Source organism: Rhinolophus sinicus, chromosome 17 (assembly GCF_057876585.1).
Source record: "Rhinolophus sinicus isolate RSI-liver-muscle chromosome 17, RSI-T2T, whole genome shotgun sequence".
Taxonomy (NCBI): Eukaryota; Metazoa; Chordata; class Mammalia; order Chiroptera; family Rhinolophidae; genus Rhinolophus; species Rhinolophus sinicus.
In genome coordinates this window covers 11,560,618-11,575,968 of record NC_142517.1, presented here as the reverse complement: position 1 = coordinate 11,575,968, position 15,351 = coordinate 11,560,618, and the positions used below count along the sequence as shown (strand labels likewise).

General features: G+C 43.4%; 1 protein-coding gene across 7 annotated transcripts in view; it reads right to left on the bottom strand.

Moving 5' to 3' along the window:
* TIAM1 (TIAM Rac1 associated GEF 1) overlaps positions 1 to 15,351 on the bottom strand; it is a 362,433-nt gene that overhangs the window by 117,272 nt on the left and 229,810 nt on the right. For all 7 annotated transcript variants that reach the window (XM_074326168.2, XM_074326172.2, XM_019730167.3 and 4 more), the window contains one exon: positions 12,298 to 13,271. In XM_074326168.2, the coding sequence (XP_074182269.1) occupies positions 12,298 to 13,260 (963 nt within the window). In that variant the 5' untranslated portion in view covers positions 13,261 to 13,271. The remainder of the gene's footprint in view (positions 1 to 12,297; positions 13,272 to 15,351) is intronic.

Below are 15,351 nucleotides of genomic sequence, written 5' to 3'. Positions count from 1 at the left end.
AGGAAAAGAAAGAAAGAAAGAAAGAAAGAAAGAAAGAAAGAAAGAAAGAAAGAAAGAAAGAAAGAAAGAAAGAAAGAAAGAAAGAAAGAAAGAAAGAGAAAACAAGAGTAAGGTAAAAGGGGATGATAGCAACAGGAAGTAGTTAAGAAAACTTCTAAGACCAACTACATTTCCAATGGATTTAGAGGGACTCAAGGAGGATGAAGAAACCACAGATGCAGATGAGGTGCAGGCCCCTGTGGCTGATGGTCCCATCATTTTGCTATCTGCTGTCCTGCCTATTAACCTCCATAGATGGTTCTGAAGGACCTAGATCCAGTGGGTAAAAATCCTCTGTGCAAACAGGAGAACACTGTTATCAAACCACATTTCTCCTTTTTGCTTCCCTTTTGATATAAGACAATAAGTAAATTTGACTATCATTGATTATTCAAGATAACCATCAACAGTGGGGGATGAAGAGTTTGTGAATTTCATGTCTCAGTCCTTCTCTGAAAGAAGTGAAAGAATCAGCTATAAACTCTCCTCTAAAATGCAGAGGTGAGATGCTTCTCTGTAAGGCAGGGAAAGATAACCTACACAGGTAAGCTAGTCCATAAGTGAAAGACTTCAAAACAAAGGAGAAGACACATGACTCCAGGCGTCTTGTAATTCCCACAGCTCTAGAACAGGAAGGGACCTTGCAAAGCCATCTTCTTGGTTAAAGAATGAGGATGCTGGGGCTTAAAAAGTCACAAGCCTTGTTGGTAGCAGGTTGGAGGTTGGAACCCATCCTTCCAACCACTTTTAACCACTTTTTCCACTATTATATTGGTAGACCCATCACTTAGCTGCAAACAGCATCTGACCAGATTCTATCTAAATAGTCAAATCCACAGCTTCCCTCTTTGTTTGTCAACAATGCCCCTTGTAGGTTTTCCCAGCAAAAGCTGAGCGCCTGGTCATCTATTTGCCTTGACTTGCATGAAAAGAGCTCAAAGCTGAAAGTGACAGGGAGGGGAAGATGAAAGAAGACAAAGGAAACAGAGGAAGAGACCAGACGGCAAACCCTCAAGAACATGTCTCTTAACAGTCTACTACATTCCCACAAACCATTCACCCCTTAACAGAATGCCCTGAGGTCTCTACTGAAACTAAGAATAAGGCCTTCATAGACACTCACCTCTTTGTCAGACCTGAACATCTGCTCATACCAACTGACGTTGTAACCTTGCAATGACCCAGGCTGTGTGTATTCAACTCTGGGACGGCCACTTAAACTGAGCAAAGAAGTGATGAATGACTCCAGGTAAGAGGCCTGCTGGCCCCAGCTGAGCCGGGTACTTTTCGAGGCTACAATCCAGTGTAACCACTGGGGAATGCTCTCCATATGTGATCCAAGCCAGCTCCACCTCGTCTGCACAAGTGGTTAGGCAGGCTCAGTGGTACACATCTCCCCATTAATATGTGACCCAGCCTGTTGGGAAAGAAACGTTGGCGGCCCAGACCCAGTGTCTATTTGGTCACGAAGCTTGGGATGTCCCAACTACCCAGAAGCTTGTGCTCTAGCATCGTGGGAAATGATGACTATCCATCCAGAGGCACTACTCAACATCTGAGTGGTCAAGGAAGCCTCCACGTTCCATATGCCAGCCATCTCCAATCCAACTTATTGTGGGAAAGAATCATCTCTAGTAGGGCTGTTCTGTCCAGATGCCTAAGTGCCACACGAGAAATGCAAGTGTATAAGTCTCAGAATCTGCAGCACAGATCCAAACCAGATACCCTTATGCAGAGGTTCAAGGGTCACACTTTGAAAGACACCAGCTGCCCCCTGAGGCTACACCCCAAACACCAGCATTCTCAGATGCCAGGATGCATACCACTCTACGATTTCCAACAGCTCAGAAGAAAGGCAGCATCACTGAGAAGCAAATGTTCCTGGTGGGCATCGTTCCGATGGGCTCCTCCTTCAACCCACCTCAGTCTCAGACACTTCACACCTGAGAGACCTGATTCTCGCCACACTCAGAAGACCCTGTGACTCTCCCCTCTCTTTCCAGCAGCAAGGAATCCAGGAGACCACCTCTAGGGAAGAGCCCCAGCAGCCTTTGTAGCAAATGCAAGGTGTGCTCCTTCTTCTCTAATTAGAGGTCTTAGCATGTGATTGGTCCTAGAATATAGAACCAAATACTGAATTTTAATCCAAAAGGCAATAAGGCAATCAGAGGCAATCAAGGAAAATGGTAAGACCCTTACTCAACAGGAAAGTAACTCCCAACAGAGCATGATTCGGTCAGAGATTTCCTGAAAACTGCTCAAAATAAACTCTCCATGTTAGAAACACTCCATCGAAGAGGTTTCCAATTATAAACAACATTCGTGGAGTACAGAGGCTCTTACATCCTGCTCTCCCAGGACCGACCCTCCCAGCCAGATTTGAACACACTCACCAGTCTCCATTCCATTGGCAGTTTCCCAGCACGAACGTACTCACTTTCCTATTGGATGCACAAGTGGCCAGCTGTAGCCCAAAACACTCAACAGCTGCTAGGCAAGAGTTGTCTTAGTCACGTTAGTGGGGCAACAAATGCTTAAATCAGCTCTAGTACTAAAATGGAGCAGGCAAGAGGCAAATTCAAAGCCTGATTTCACTGCCTTGAAAGCTGAAGGGTCACCTGGTATGAATGTGGGCTAATGACATATTGTAGCAGAGCTCAAGCTGTTTCCACAGGGAACTTAAAAATACAGGTGACCCTTGAGCAACATGGTTAAACTGCAGAGGCCCACTTATATGCAGATTTTCCCTAAAAAATACTGCAAATGTATATTCTCTTCCTTATACTTTTCTTAATAACATTTTCTTTTCTCTAGCTTACTTTATTGTAAAAACACAGAACATAATACAGATCATACAAAATATGTGTTAATTGACTGTTTACGTGATCGGTAAGGCATCCAGCCAACAGTAGGCTATTAGTAAAGTGTTGGGGAGTCCAAAGTTATACATAGATTTTTGATGGAGCAGGCGTTTGGTACCCCTACCCTGCATTGTTCAAGAGTCAACTGTACCGAGAGGTTTCCTGTGTTCATGATGGGTGAACACAATTTTGAAAAGGTAATTAGCCACAAAGTTCAAGGGCCCTGGGAAAATTCAGAAACCAGTAGGACCAACTGACCCCTTGTAGTTATAATTCGAATGCAGTTAGAAACTGTTTTGTTGGTTACTTGGTTTAATTTCCCTCATGAATCCAGCTTTGCTTTAATACACCTGACTGGAGAAGACAAATACAGTGGAGAAGAGAGTTCACTGAATTTCACTGGGGTGAGGAAATTTTGACCTGCAGAAGCCTTGAATTAGAACAACTTCTGCCTTATTAAATTCTAAAATATTCTGCCTCTGGTTTCTCATCTTCTTACCGTGTTTCCCCGAAAATAAGACTAGACAAATAATTAGCTCTAATGCGTCTTTTGGAGTGAAAATTAATGTAAGACCTGGTATTATATTATATATTATTAATATTAATTATATAATATATATAATTTTACAATATTAATATAAATTATAATATAATATATATTATATTATATAAGACCAGGTCTCATAGTAAAATAAGACTGGGTCTTATATTAATTTTTGCTCCAAAAGACTCATTAGAGCTGATTGTCCAGCTAGGTGTTATTTTCGGGGAAACACGGTATCCCTAAAATGTAAGTAACCCCCCACCACACACACACACAGGAACAGTCTGTGGTTCCCACTGCTCTCTCCTTGGCTACTTATTGTACTCAATATACTCTCCCTTGATAATCTCATTACAGGAAATATCAATTCTAGGCAAATGACTCTGAACCAATTTCCCAGTTTCCTCATCTCTATCATGGGGATAAAAAGAGTATCTACTCTTTAAGACATTTTGTAAGATGCCACGAGATTGAGTTAACCCAACAAAAGTTCCCCAAACTGCCGAGCACATGGTACCTGCTCGAAACGTTAACTATGATTACTATAATATCCATCTTCAGCCTCCTTACATCTAGGCCCAAGAAGAAAAGGCACTGCCTAATCTCTGTTCCCAGCTTCCTGCACTAACCTGGAAGAAAGGTTGTTTATTTCTGAGAACTTGGAGAAAAATAAGTTCTCATGGGAAAAACAGATAGGCAGACCGAGGCTGGTGAGAGCTTATGAAGTCCCTTTTAATTATTTTCATATTCACAAAACAGCACAATAAACTAAGAAAACGGTGATTATTTTTTATACTGTAAATTAGTAACTACTGGGCACTGCTACTAATATTATAATTGCCATTCCTAATTTGCTAGAAATAGCATAGTGTCAGTTTTCCATCATTGTAAGGCCTTTGTTTCTTTCTCTCCCAAATATCCAGTGCCTTTTAAAATGTTTAATTCTGAAGTTTGTAAATTCTACCTCCTGAGCATCCCACTATTAGCCCCTATACACATTCCTCACTCCCTTTGAGACATTTCCAAAAACTGGCTCTATTTCCCTCTTCTTCCTTTCCTAAGGCAAAATCTCCATACCCTTTTATGTTTCTGACACCCATTCTCTTCTTCTCTAATGATTCCCAAAGGGAGTGACTCAGAATTTCTCTCAATTACAACCAGTGGAACCGAAGTTCTTACTGTTGCTAAAAAGGGACTCAGAAGAAAGTTGGCAAATGCATGAACGTTGCTTCAGGTATCTCCAGATTGGAAAGTGCTCTGTGTCTGAGTTAATGAATCATCTTTTCTCCTTTCATCTGCCTTTCCACATACGTGCAAGCCTCAAACCTTGTTTCTGGTCACCCTTCCCCTCCTCACTACCTCCTGACGCTGTCCTTCCTTTCCTAGAGCCACGTCCCTGGTTCAGCAATGAGCTCCCGTGGGCAGGTTGTTGCTCGGTCAGCCTCCCAGGAGCGATGTGGAGGGCTCCTCGGACTGTCGTTCAAGGCCTTCCCCAATGTCCAGCCTTAGCATTTGAGCTTTCTAGCATTTGATGACCAAGCCACCAGGGAAGTGGAAGGATTCATTCTAGTATCAGCTCCCAACCTTTCTTGCTTCCACAAATACTTATCCGTCAAGGCTCAGCTCAAGTCCCTCCTTCCCACAGCTGGAAGCCTCTTTCCCGTCTCCGACCGCCATGCCACATCTCTGCAGCATTTCTGTTCCCCCGTCCCAACTCTGTTCCTGCCACACTGGCCTCTTTGCTCTTCCTCAAACGTGCAGGGCACACTCTCATGTTACAAATCAATGGCCAACCCCCCCCCCTTCAAGTCCCTACCCAAGTCGGCCGTCCCAGGGGGCCAACGTGACCACCTTATCTGAAATTGCCTCCCACACCCCCCACTACCCAATCTTCCTCCTCTTGTCCTGTCTTTTCTCCATAGAACGCCATGTGCTTATTATGCTGTTTTCTGCACACACACACCCCCACATCACCCCTAACTAGCTCCTTGACGCATCCCAAGTTCCAAGAATAGTGGCTGGCATGGGGTAGGCACTTCAAAAAAAGAAAGAAATTGTTGAATGACTTAACTGCTGTTCATTTTCTCCCATAATCGCAAAACAAGGAAAACAGTTTCTCATGGAATACATTTTAGTTTGATTTAAAGGTTTAGTTATTTCCAGCCTCAGCTCACGCTCAATTATAGCTGAGGTGACAAAGAAGTCCTAAGTGTAGGGCTTATGAGCTTTGCAATCTTCAAGCCAGCCAGGATGATGTCTTTTATGGATACAACCAGAGTCCGTTTAAATCTTTTTCTTTATGGTTTTTTTCTTTCAGTCGAGGAAGTAAGAAAGACATAGTGGGCTGTTTCATGGCCCAAATGAAATATTCTGTCACTGGGTGGCCCAAAGAAAAACGGGCCCAAATGACAGTGAAAAGCCTGTGGGTGTGTCCTGAGTTCTTCCCCGGGCTCCTTGCAGATGCTCTCAGTTTCCTCGAAAGCTGGCTGACAGGGCTCTAAGCTCCCGATTCCTGCCCCTCTTCCTCTTCATTTATGCTAGGAAACCAGCAATTTCACATTGGGTGACATAATTTGCATCAAGGGACACAGACTTTCCTCTCCTGGTGTACTCAACTAAGAATGCGATATTCAAAGGCCTGAACTTCCAGAGCCTACACTAGCATAAATGAGCAGCAGTCAGAGTGTGGACCAAGTGTCCTTAGGTAATTGCAGAGCGTCCCGAAGGACGTTCCCTTCTCCACCTACCTGTTCAAGGCCAGATTTTCCTCATATAGTCCAATCAAAACAGCATATCACAAAAGAGTGAAGGCAGAAGCAGATACAGAGACGAGTGTCTTCTGTTAGGCCAGAAATTACAGAGATTTGCAAATACATAAAACAATGCCGCTCTTCTCACTAGTTTATATTTTGGAAAAGAAAACTTTTTTAAATAATTTATGCGAACATGCAATGGATTTTATTGCTGCTATTTTAAAATGAATTAACAAGTATTTTTTACATATCCGTTTCACTTTCTAATGTGATAAATATTTATAGATACAACCCACATGAACAGAATCTGCTTGGAGTCTGCAATACATTTTTAGAGTATAAAGAGGCCTGAGAATCACAGACATAAGCCATCCCTCAACTACTTACCCACCGCCCCCCTCCCCAAAAGAAGATTTTGGAAAAGAGCTGGATACTCTTGTAGAAAATGAATGGGCTTGTTTTCAAAATAAATATCTCAATTAACTTACATGCCAGAAAAATAAAGATCAAGAGGAAAGGGAAAAAGAAGCATCAAACAGATGACAAAGGACGAAGGGAAGGAAGATAATTTTTTTTCAATGGCTTTTATATGAAATACTTTGTTTTACAAAGAATTAACCTGAGGTTCTTAACTAGAAGCTTCTAAATGAACTTGGTAGGACCCATGGAGCTGCTGAAATTATATGAGGAAGGGTGGTCCATGTGTTTATCTCAGGAAAAGGTCCAAATTTTTCATGCGATTCTCAAAGGAGTCTGAGACCAAAGGTTAAGAATCTCCCGGATGTTGACGTCAATTTTCAGCTCGGGGGAAACACTTACTATTCCTGAGCCATTTAAGTGATGTTGTAAAACAAAGCAATATTCTAAAAATCAACAAAATTGTTCTAGGAACTCAAGATTCTCTTACTGATAGTGAAATCCCCAATCCTGTTACTTGCTTATTTATTCAAGGAAGAAAACATCAGGTATGGCTCCTTCTAAAGTTGTCATGGTCACCTCTGAGTAACCACTGTTTCGAGTCACAGTCGTGGGCAGCTACTATTTTCTTTTCAGCCAACAATCCCTCCCCCCTTTTTGATTTCTGTCCCAAAATTGAGAGGTTTGATCTTAAAATCTGAAACCCGTTGGAGTGCAGTGTGGGGGGTATGCTTCTGAAAAATGGACCCTGGTCTGTGAGTCAGAACAGGATTTTAATCCAGTTGTGAGACCTTGTCACCCACTCCATTTAGATCTACTTCCTCCCCTGAAAAGTGATGGAGTTGGACAGACATGATCTCTGAGTTGGTGACTCAAAATCAGACTGAAAAACATTGCTGTCGGTAGCTCACAAGGGCCGGAAGCTCTGGTTGAGAGCTCCGCCTTACACCTCATTCCCAGTCCTTACTACAGGGTGAAGAATTTCTGGGAACATTGAGGTTGTCAAAAACGGGACAAACACAGAAACCTAGCCAACAGCATCACCTATCCTCAAGGATCTGGGACCTGTGCTGCTCTCCCTAAGGTTGTGGCTCCTTGAGACACTCAATACAGCCTCTCACATTCCTTCATCTCCTGAATGGATGCATGAGGCTCTCCTCACAACTTATGCACAGTGGCTCCAAGCCAGAGTTTCCCTTTGAAACACAGAACCTGGCTAAATGATGCTCCATCAGATGGCAGTTTTCTCTCTCTACCTCACCCGCTGAAAGTCTGAGACACAGGAGAGCTGAACTCAAGAATATGATGCCAAACTTGGCCGTCACAACTAATAGCCATCATGTACTGAGCGTCTATCACAAGTGAGACATGGTGCCAGGAGCTTTACATCCATTCCCAGGTGGAACACTCACATTAGCCTCATTAAAGAGGCACTGAGCTCCATCTAGGTTACATAACCAACAGGTAACAGGGCTCAAACCCACAGGTTCAGAGTTGCTGGACTTCAGAGCCTCTTCTTCACGTGACACCAGGCTGCCAACTCTGCCTGTTAACCGTGGGAATGCAAGAGAGCAAAGTGCAGGACAAAAGACCAATGAGGTACCGTGTTTCCCTGAAAATAAGGCCTAGCCGGACAATCAGCTCTCATGCATCTTTTGGAGCAAAAATTAATATAAGACCTGGTCTTATTTTACTATGATATGATATGATGTGATATGATATGATACCTGGTCTTATATTAATTTTTGCTCCAAAAGATTCTTTAGAGCTGATTGTCCAGCTAGGTGTTATTTTTGGGGAAACATGGTATCAAAGAAGGAGCAATCTGCTCTGTGTTTCTACGCAGATCAATAAAGTAAACTCTCCCAATAAACAAATACCAGACTGACTCGCAAGACAAACTTGTATACACAGTGCACATACATACACAAATACGTTGAATTAAACAAATCGTAACTCCTCGGCACTTACTAGGCGACAGACACACAATATGCGTCACTTTTTACAACTTAAATGTGAATTCCTGTGCCTTCAAGTTTCAGTAACATGTCCAACTACTGAACAAATACAAAAACAGGAAGAATGGTAAAAAAAACTCTTTCTTGATCATTTCAAATAAACAGAACTTGTACACATTATTTCGGATAAAAATGATTTTCTCCCAGTTAGAGACCATGTTCTTGGACCAAATGTCTGCCAGGAATGCTTTTCTGGGGAGTAAAACTGCTGACAGGACAATTAGAGATTCAACTACATCACAAGGGCAGATGAGGACTTGAGTATCTACGACCAAACTTCATTGAAGAGGTCCCCTGGGTCAGAAACTTTTACCAAGAAAAAAAAAAAAGAAACGAATTATTTTCAGGGAAGCTTCTACACCAACTGCCTCTTAAAATACACTGTTTGGAACATAGTGGGTTCTCAAGAAATTGAGTTGGAGAAACACGCCAGACTTAGACTAGGAAGCGTGGGTGGGTGGCGTGTTGGGCATCATTCTGGGGTTTGTTTCGAGTATGAAAGATCCTCGCTCCACACATAAAGTCAATAAGAAAAGAATACTTGCATTCATTTGATAGACTGCACAAAAGGCTACCCTTCGTGGTAGCCCATTTGGTTCTCCTAAGGGCCCTGTCAGAGGCTGGTGTCACTCACCCTGGACAGAGAGTCAGCACACAGGGCGCAGCGACTTGCCCAAGGTCAGTAAGGAGTGAGCCAGGATGCAAATGTCCTTCTTAGGATTCTTAGCCTGCTGCACTCTGCATTACATTAAGCTGCCTCAGCGGTGACTTTAGGAGATACCACATTTAGATGACCTCACTTCCATATATTAACAATTTTAAAAGGCGACAAGCCAAAGAATGGAAATTTCATGAACCAATTACACATGAGAGCTTCTAGTAGTACCGGCTCTGAAGGGGACAGCTGCTCTGCCCCGCTTTCAGGGGCAGTCATGACTCAAAGGCTCACCCCCCATCAGCAGTGTAAGATAAAGCTGAGGTCCAACTGTCCCCAGTGTTGGAGACAGGGAGCCAGGGAGCCAGAGGACAGCCGGGCACCCCTCTTAAATTTTACAGTAAATGTGTGCTAACTTAGCATTGTTCCAGGTAAAAGTGACAGCCACAGATGACGTTCCTTTGCCAACCTCTACATCAATGTGTGCTTTTCTAAATTCCCAAGGAGATGTCTTTGAAGCAGTCCTACAAAGCCAATCTGGCAACGTCTTCAAGACAGAGTGTTCAGTGCCCCTGCGGCAACCCTTTATTAGGTCACCTATGTCACCTGTCTCCTGACCTGACCAACTGACAGTGCAGGAATAGCCCACACAGGGTAGGCAAGGGGCCCACAGGAGGGCTATTCGGTCATTTCCATCATTACAATCTCGCTTCAGAAAAATGATGGGTAAAAATTCAGGGAGTGCATCTAGAGACAAGCTTCACACTCACCTTCTCAAAGCAGTCAGCCTTGTAACAACCTTGTTTCTAAGTCACCAAATTTTGATGTAAACATCAAATTATCGTGCATCCTCAACTAATATAACATCCCTAATAAAAATGAACATTACAACAACTAACAAAATTTCCCTTACTGGCTGTTTCCAAAGGACCAGGCCCTGTGCATCACATGGTATTTCATTCCGTTTTCTCAAAAAGCCTTATTATCCCCATTTAACAGATGAAGAAGTTAAGGCTTCAAGAGAATTAAAAATTTTGCCCAAGGTCACCCAGGTAAGAAGAGGTGGAGCCAGGATGCCTGGCTTGGACACCATCAGCAAAACTCACTCTCACTCTCCAACGGATGAATGGATTTTTTTTTTTTAAAGTAGTATATCATTTTAAAAAGTGGTATAACAATGGAATATTATTCAGCCTTAAGAAAGAAAGGAAATCTGACACATACTACCACATGGATGAACCTCGAGGACATTATGCTAAGTGAAATAAACCATACCCAAAAAAAGACAAATACTATATGATTCCACTTATAGAGGGACCTAGAGGAGTCAAATCCCGAGAGACAGAAAGTAGAATGGTGGTTGGCAGGGGCTGGGGGAGGGAGAAATGGGGAGTTGGTGTTTTGTGGGTACAGTTTCAGTTCTGCAAGATGAAGAAAGTCCTGGATGGTTGTGACAGCTGCACAGCAGTGTGAATGTGCTTACTATCCCTGAACAAATGGTTACAAATGGTTAATATGGTACATTTACGTGCATTTTTACCACAATTAAAAATATGTATTTTTTAAAACAGAGAAAAGGTCAGACTCCTTTAATCTACATAAACCTGGATGAACATATAATAAATTTTAATTATTCTAATAAACAAATCTAGACTGGTAAAAAATAAATAAATAAATCTGTATCCCCAAATGACTTATGGGACTTTAAAATGCCAAAATAAAATTAGAAACTTGAGATTTTGAAAATTACAGAAAACAAACAAACAAACAAAAAAGACCACCCACTTTTGGTTAGGAACCCAAGAGTCTAATGCCAATATTCTCTCCCTCTCCCCAGGTTCTTCATCGTCTATCCATTATATTTAGACCCACTTTCCAAAAGAACTTAACCTCGAAATGCCTGTCTGACTCACAGTGGAGCGAGGCCAGAGGTGCAGCAGCATCCCCACTGGCCAGGCCCGAGTGCACCTGCTGCTTTCTCACTGGCCGCAGTGCCGTTCACTGGACAACCTGGCAGCTGATACACCTCTTCACGGCAAATGGGCCCAATCTGCAATTCTGATCTGAAGCCCCATCCTGCAAACCACCAACCCATCCTCAGTACAAGCCAGGGCTGCTGGCACTCCACGATGGAGAGCAGCAGAATCAGAAAATGACCACGGCATGTGGACTGCTTGACATGTTATTATCCTCATGTTAACTGTCATCCTCAATGAAGGTGACGGGTCTCCCTTTCACTCGTGAGATACTTTTTAAATCTTTGAAAAATGTTTTCACACCTACTTTCTCATGTCCTAGACCCAAAGCAGGCAAGCTGAACATTTTTACACCCCTCTCGCCCATTTTTCAGAGGAGCAACTAGAGGTCAGCCTTTGCTGAAGGTCAAACAACTAGTTGGCTGCAAAGTAGAACCCACCCATGTTATTCCTTCCGTTCCACCTCCCTCCAGAGACGGGGCTGGACTGCATCTCAAGGAACAGGAAATTGAAATGGCTCCTGGTAAGGCAGGGAGCCTGCCAACTTCTGAGAGAGGCTGACAGATGACCAGAGCCCGCCCTGAATCCAAAACACCTCCTCCAACGAGCTTCCGACTAACCTCTTCCCACCAGCAGCGCGGAAGAAGTAAGCTCTGAGAGCCCACAACCCACCACGGCCATCTGTCCACTGACAGGACCACGTTAGAAAGGAAGCTTAGAATAGACAAGATGCTGTGGAAAATCCGAGTTCGAGAGGCAGTTTCTCAATAAGAACTTACCAGCTTTATTCCCACTCCTATCACATCACCCCCCACACCAACTCTTTCCTTAATCCCCACCCCTTAAGCACAGAACTGAAAGAAGGGCAAAGCAAAAGACAGATGCATCCTCCAGAAGCAGCCTCAGCTGCAGCAGCCACCCCGCAAACAGGGAAAAACCCGACAAAAAGAGAGGAACCTTAGAAGAGCAAAATCATTCACCTATAAAGTCATGCACCATTTCCAAAATATTGAAACAGACTTCAGTCACTTTACCTGAGTTGTTTTTGCTCTTCTGCCTTGCATGCTGTTGCTATGGCTAATTTGTGGGTTGGTGGCACCTTCAGAAAGACAGTGAGATTTCCTACAGGGAAGTGTGTTATAATTACTGTAGGGAAGAGACTCTTCAGCAGCAGCTGGTGGCATCTTATGGTTTGCAAGATCAGGAATATCAGACACCAAATTCCGACAGTAGCCCGCAAATTTGCTCCTCGGCCCCCCATTTGCCATCACTTCAGAGTTTTTCTGAGCATACAAGTCACTCAGGGAGTTGGCACGCTGACAGGCGCTGAGCTGCCGGGGACTCGCCCCGGTTTCCATCCCCCGAGCCTCCTCGCAATCTTTCTCTTCCGCGGAACCCAAGATTTCCTCGTTGCTTGTTAAATGTTCTTGGCTCAGATCAGAGAGTGAGAATTCCAGGCTGTCCTCCCGCCAGATGTCTGCAGATTTGGAGCGTTTCTTCTTAAAGCTCGCCGTCTCCATGAATGTGGGCCCGTTGGATGTATAGGGATGCTGTCTCCTGCCTCCCTCAGCCAAATATGTAGCGTCATCTCCGTAAAGCCTGCTCTCCTCCGAGTCTGGCATGCTCTGCATAGAGGCTGCTGTGAGGACGATGCTGCTGTCTACGCTGGGAGTGACAGAAGAATCGGTGTACGACACGGGTCTCAAGCCCATATCCACTCGGTCCACCCAAATGGGGCTCCCGAAGTCCTCGAGGGTGCCTTCCTGGGAGAAGGGTTCCAGGCCATTTTCGGCCAAGGACTGGGGGATGCTGGGGGTGCTGCTGGATCGGGTGCTCACTTCGGAGTTCCTGTGGATCACCTTCCCCGAGGAAGCGTGCCTGGTCCGCCGCGCCTTGTGCGACAGGCGCAGGGAACGCGACGTGTGCTTGCGCCCCAGGCTGGCATGCTTTTCTCCATAAAACTCATGCTCTACATTTTGACTTTCTGCGTTTCCCATGGTTTTACGGTCTGTAGCAAAGAAAAAAAAAAGAAAGAAAGGAGGGGATAATTGAGTCACCAATGGGTCTGGGCAGTTTAACAGAGCTTCGCAGGCAGGGTGGGCAAACAGCCTGGCAGATAATGGCGCACCATCCTACCTGCACCTGGCAGGTACTGGGCCGCTTCCACCTCAGCAGGTGAGAAATAACATCTACTGAGATTACCCCTCAGGGGACGTGAAATCAGAGCATAAATAAGATCATTAGAAAATCACACTTGTCTTTGCCCAGAGGGTCGCTACCTACCTAGCAGGCTGCAATGTTGCTTTCAGAGGCTGGCAACCCTTGTTTTCCTTCCTATAGTTATACATTTAGCTTATAAAGTTGTACTTCTATCCATAAACTGAAAACTCAAAAAGCACAAACCAAGGAGTCTGCCCAATGAGTAATTTTCTGATTAAAATTATGTATTTCAAAAAACAAAACAAAAATCAGAGGTACATTTGATAACCTCCCCTCCCCCCAATGGTCTTTCTGCTTCATTCAGACTCCACCTATGCTTCAAAGTCAATCAAAAATGAAAATACTCAAGATGTACATCTGATCACTTCTTCCAAATATATCACAGGGCTTTTACCTTTAATTCCATAGCATGCTGAAAACCCTTATTTTCAGTTTGGAGGTGGTGTGAAGTGGGAGGTGGGTGAGGGGGATGGGCAAAACAAAATAGAAACCCTGGCTCCCTGCTTCGCAGCAGACTAATGGGTTTATTTCTGGGAGCGAATCCAACCTGAGAACATTAATACTGTACAGAGTGCCCTGCAAACAGAAACTCACGCTGTAAAACCACTAAATGTGATTCAGGCTTTTGGTGCTACCCAGGTTAACTCGAGTCCCTCCTTAGCATTTTTCTAGTCTCTCTCACTGACATGATGTCTATTACCCACAGAGGGAAACAGAAAACTCTTCAAAGGTTAACAGTCATGACTCTAATTAGCCTATTTTCTTCGCTCTGCAAGAGGTTTCTCTATACCATTCAAATCATATACACTTAAGATATGCACATGGAAATGGCCAAAAAGGAAAGTAGAAAAATATAGTAGCTGGGCATATTCCTGAGCTGATTCTTTCAAACACCTACATAGTTATTCATTCAGAAATACATACTGAGCACCTACCACGTTCTAGAAGCCAGAGACACAGCAGTGAATGGAACAGGCACATTCCCTACTCTCATGAACATGATATTCTAGCCAGGGAAGGCATACAATAAACAAAAAAACTGACAGGCACCGGAGTGAAACAGAATGAATTCACTCACTGTGACCACTACAAACAGTTTGAAACACCTTGGAATAGAATACACCTTCACACTGATCTGGGAATCACTCCATAACCCCACTGTTCAATCCAAAACGTTGCTTAAACTCTCACAAGCACATCTTTACTGAAATGAAATGTGTGGCAACAGAAAGGGAAAACCTCCATTTAATGTTCCATGGAGTTCAGGAATAACTCATACAGACACCAGATGTTAAGCTATTCCCATCCTGGAATATTCCCTACCAGGTCACAAACATCACGTGATTCACAGAGAGAACTACCCAAGACAGAGACTCCCCTTCTTACTGCTACATAGCAAGTACATTTCAAAGCCGTAAGTTCACGCCTCTCTGGCTGGCATACTTTAAAAAGCAAGAAAAAAAGATAAAAACTCAACTCAATAGAGGCAAAATGAAAAGGTCAACTGTCCATGCATGTTATTTACATTCCTGAGAATATCATAGACTGTATTTTTTAAAGCAAAATAAATAAATAAGCATTTCAGTAAAATTAAATGCCTTGACCAATTTCCAAAGAATTCTCGATGTTTTGAAAGTATACATTAAGATACCCGGACGTGTCTTTCTTGATGCCTCTGTGTTTTGCCAATAAATAATATAAAGCTTAGAATAAGTGTTAGCCACAGTCCCATTTTAAGAAATCACACAGATTTAAATGTAAAAGCGGGAAAGAATTATGGTGAAAGACACTGAGAGAAAGGCAAAACTGTCTCCTCCAGTACGCTAGGGTGTACTCTCCTCTATCACATATATCAAAAGTTTGCAAAT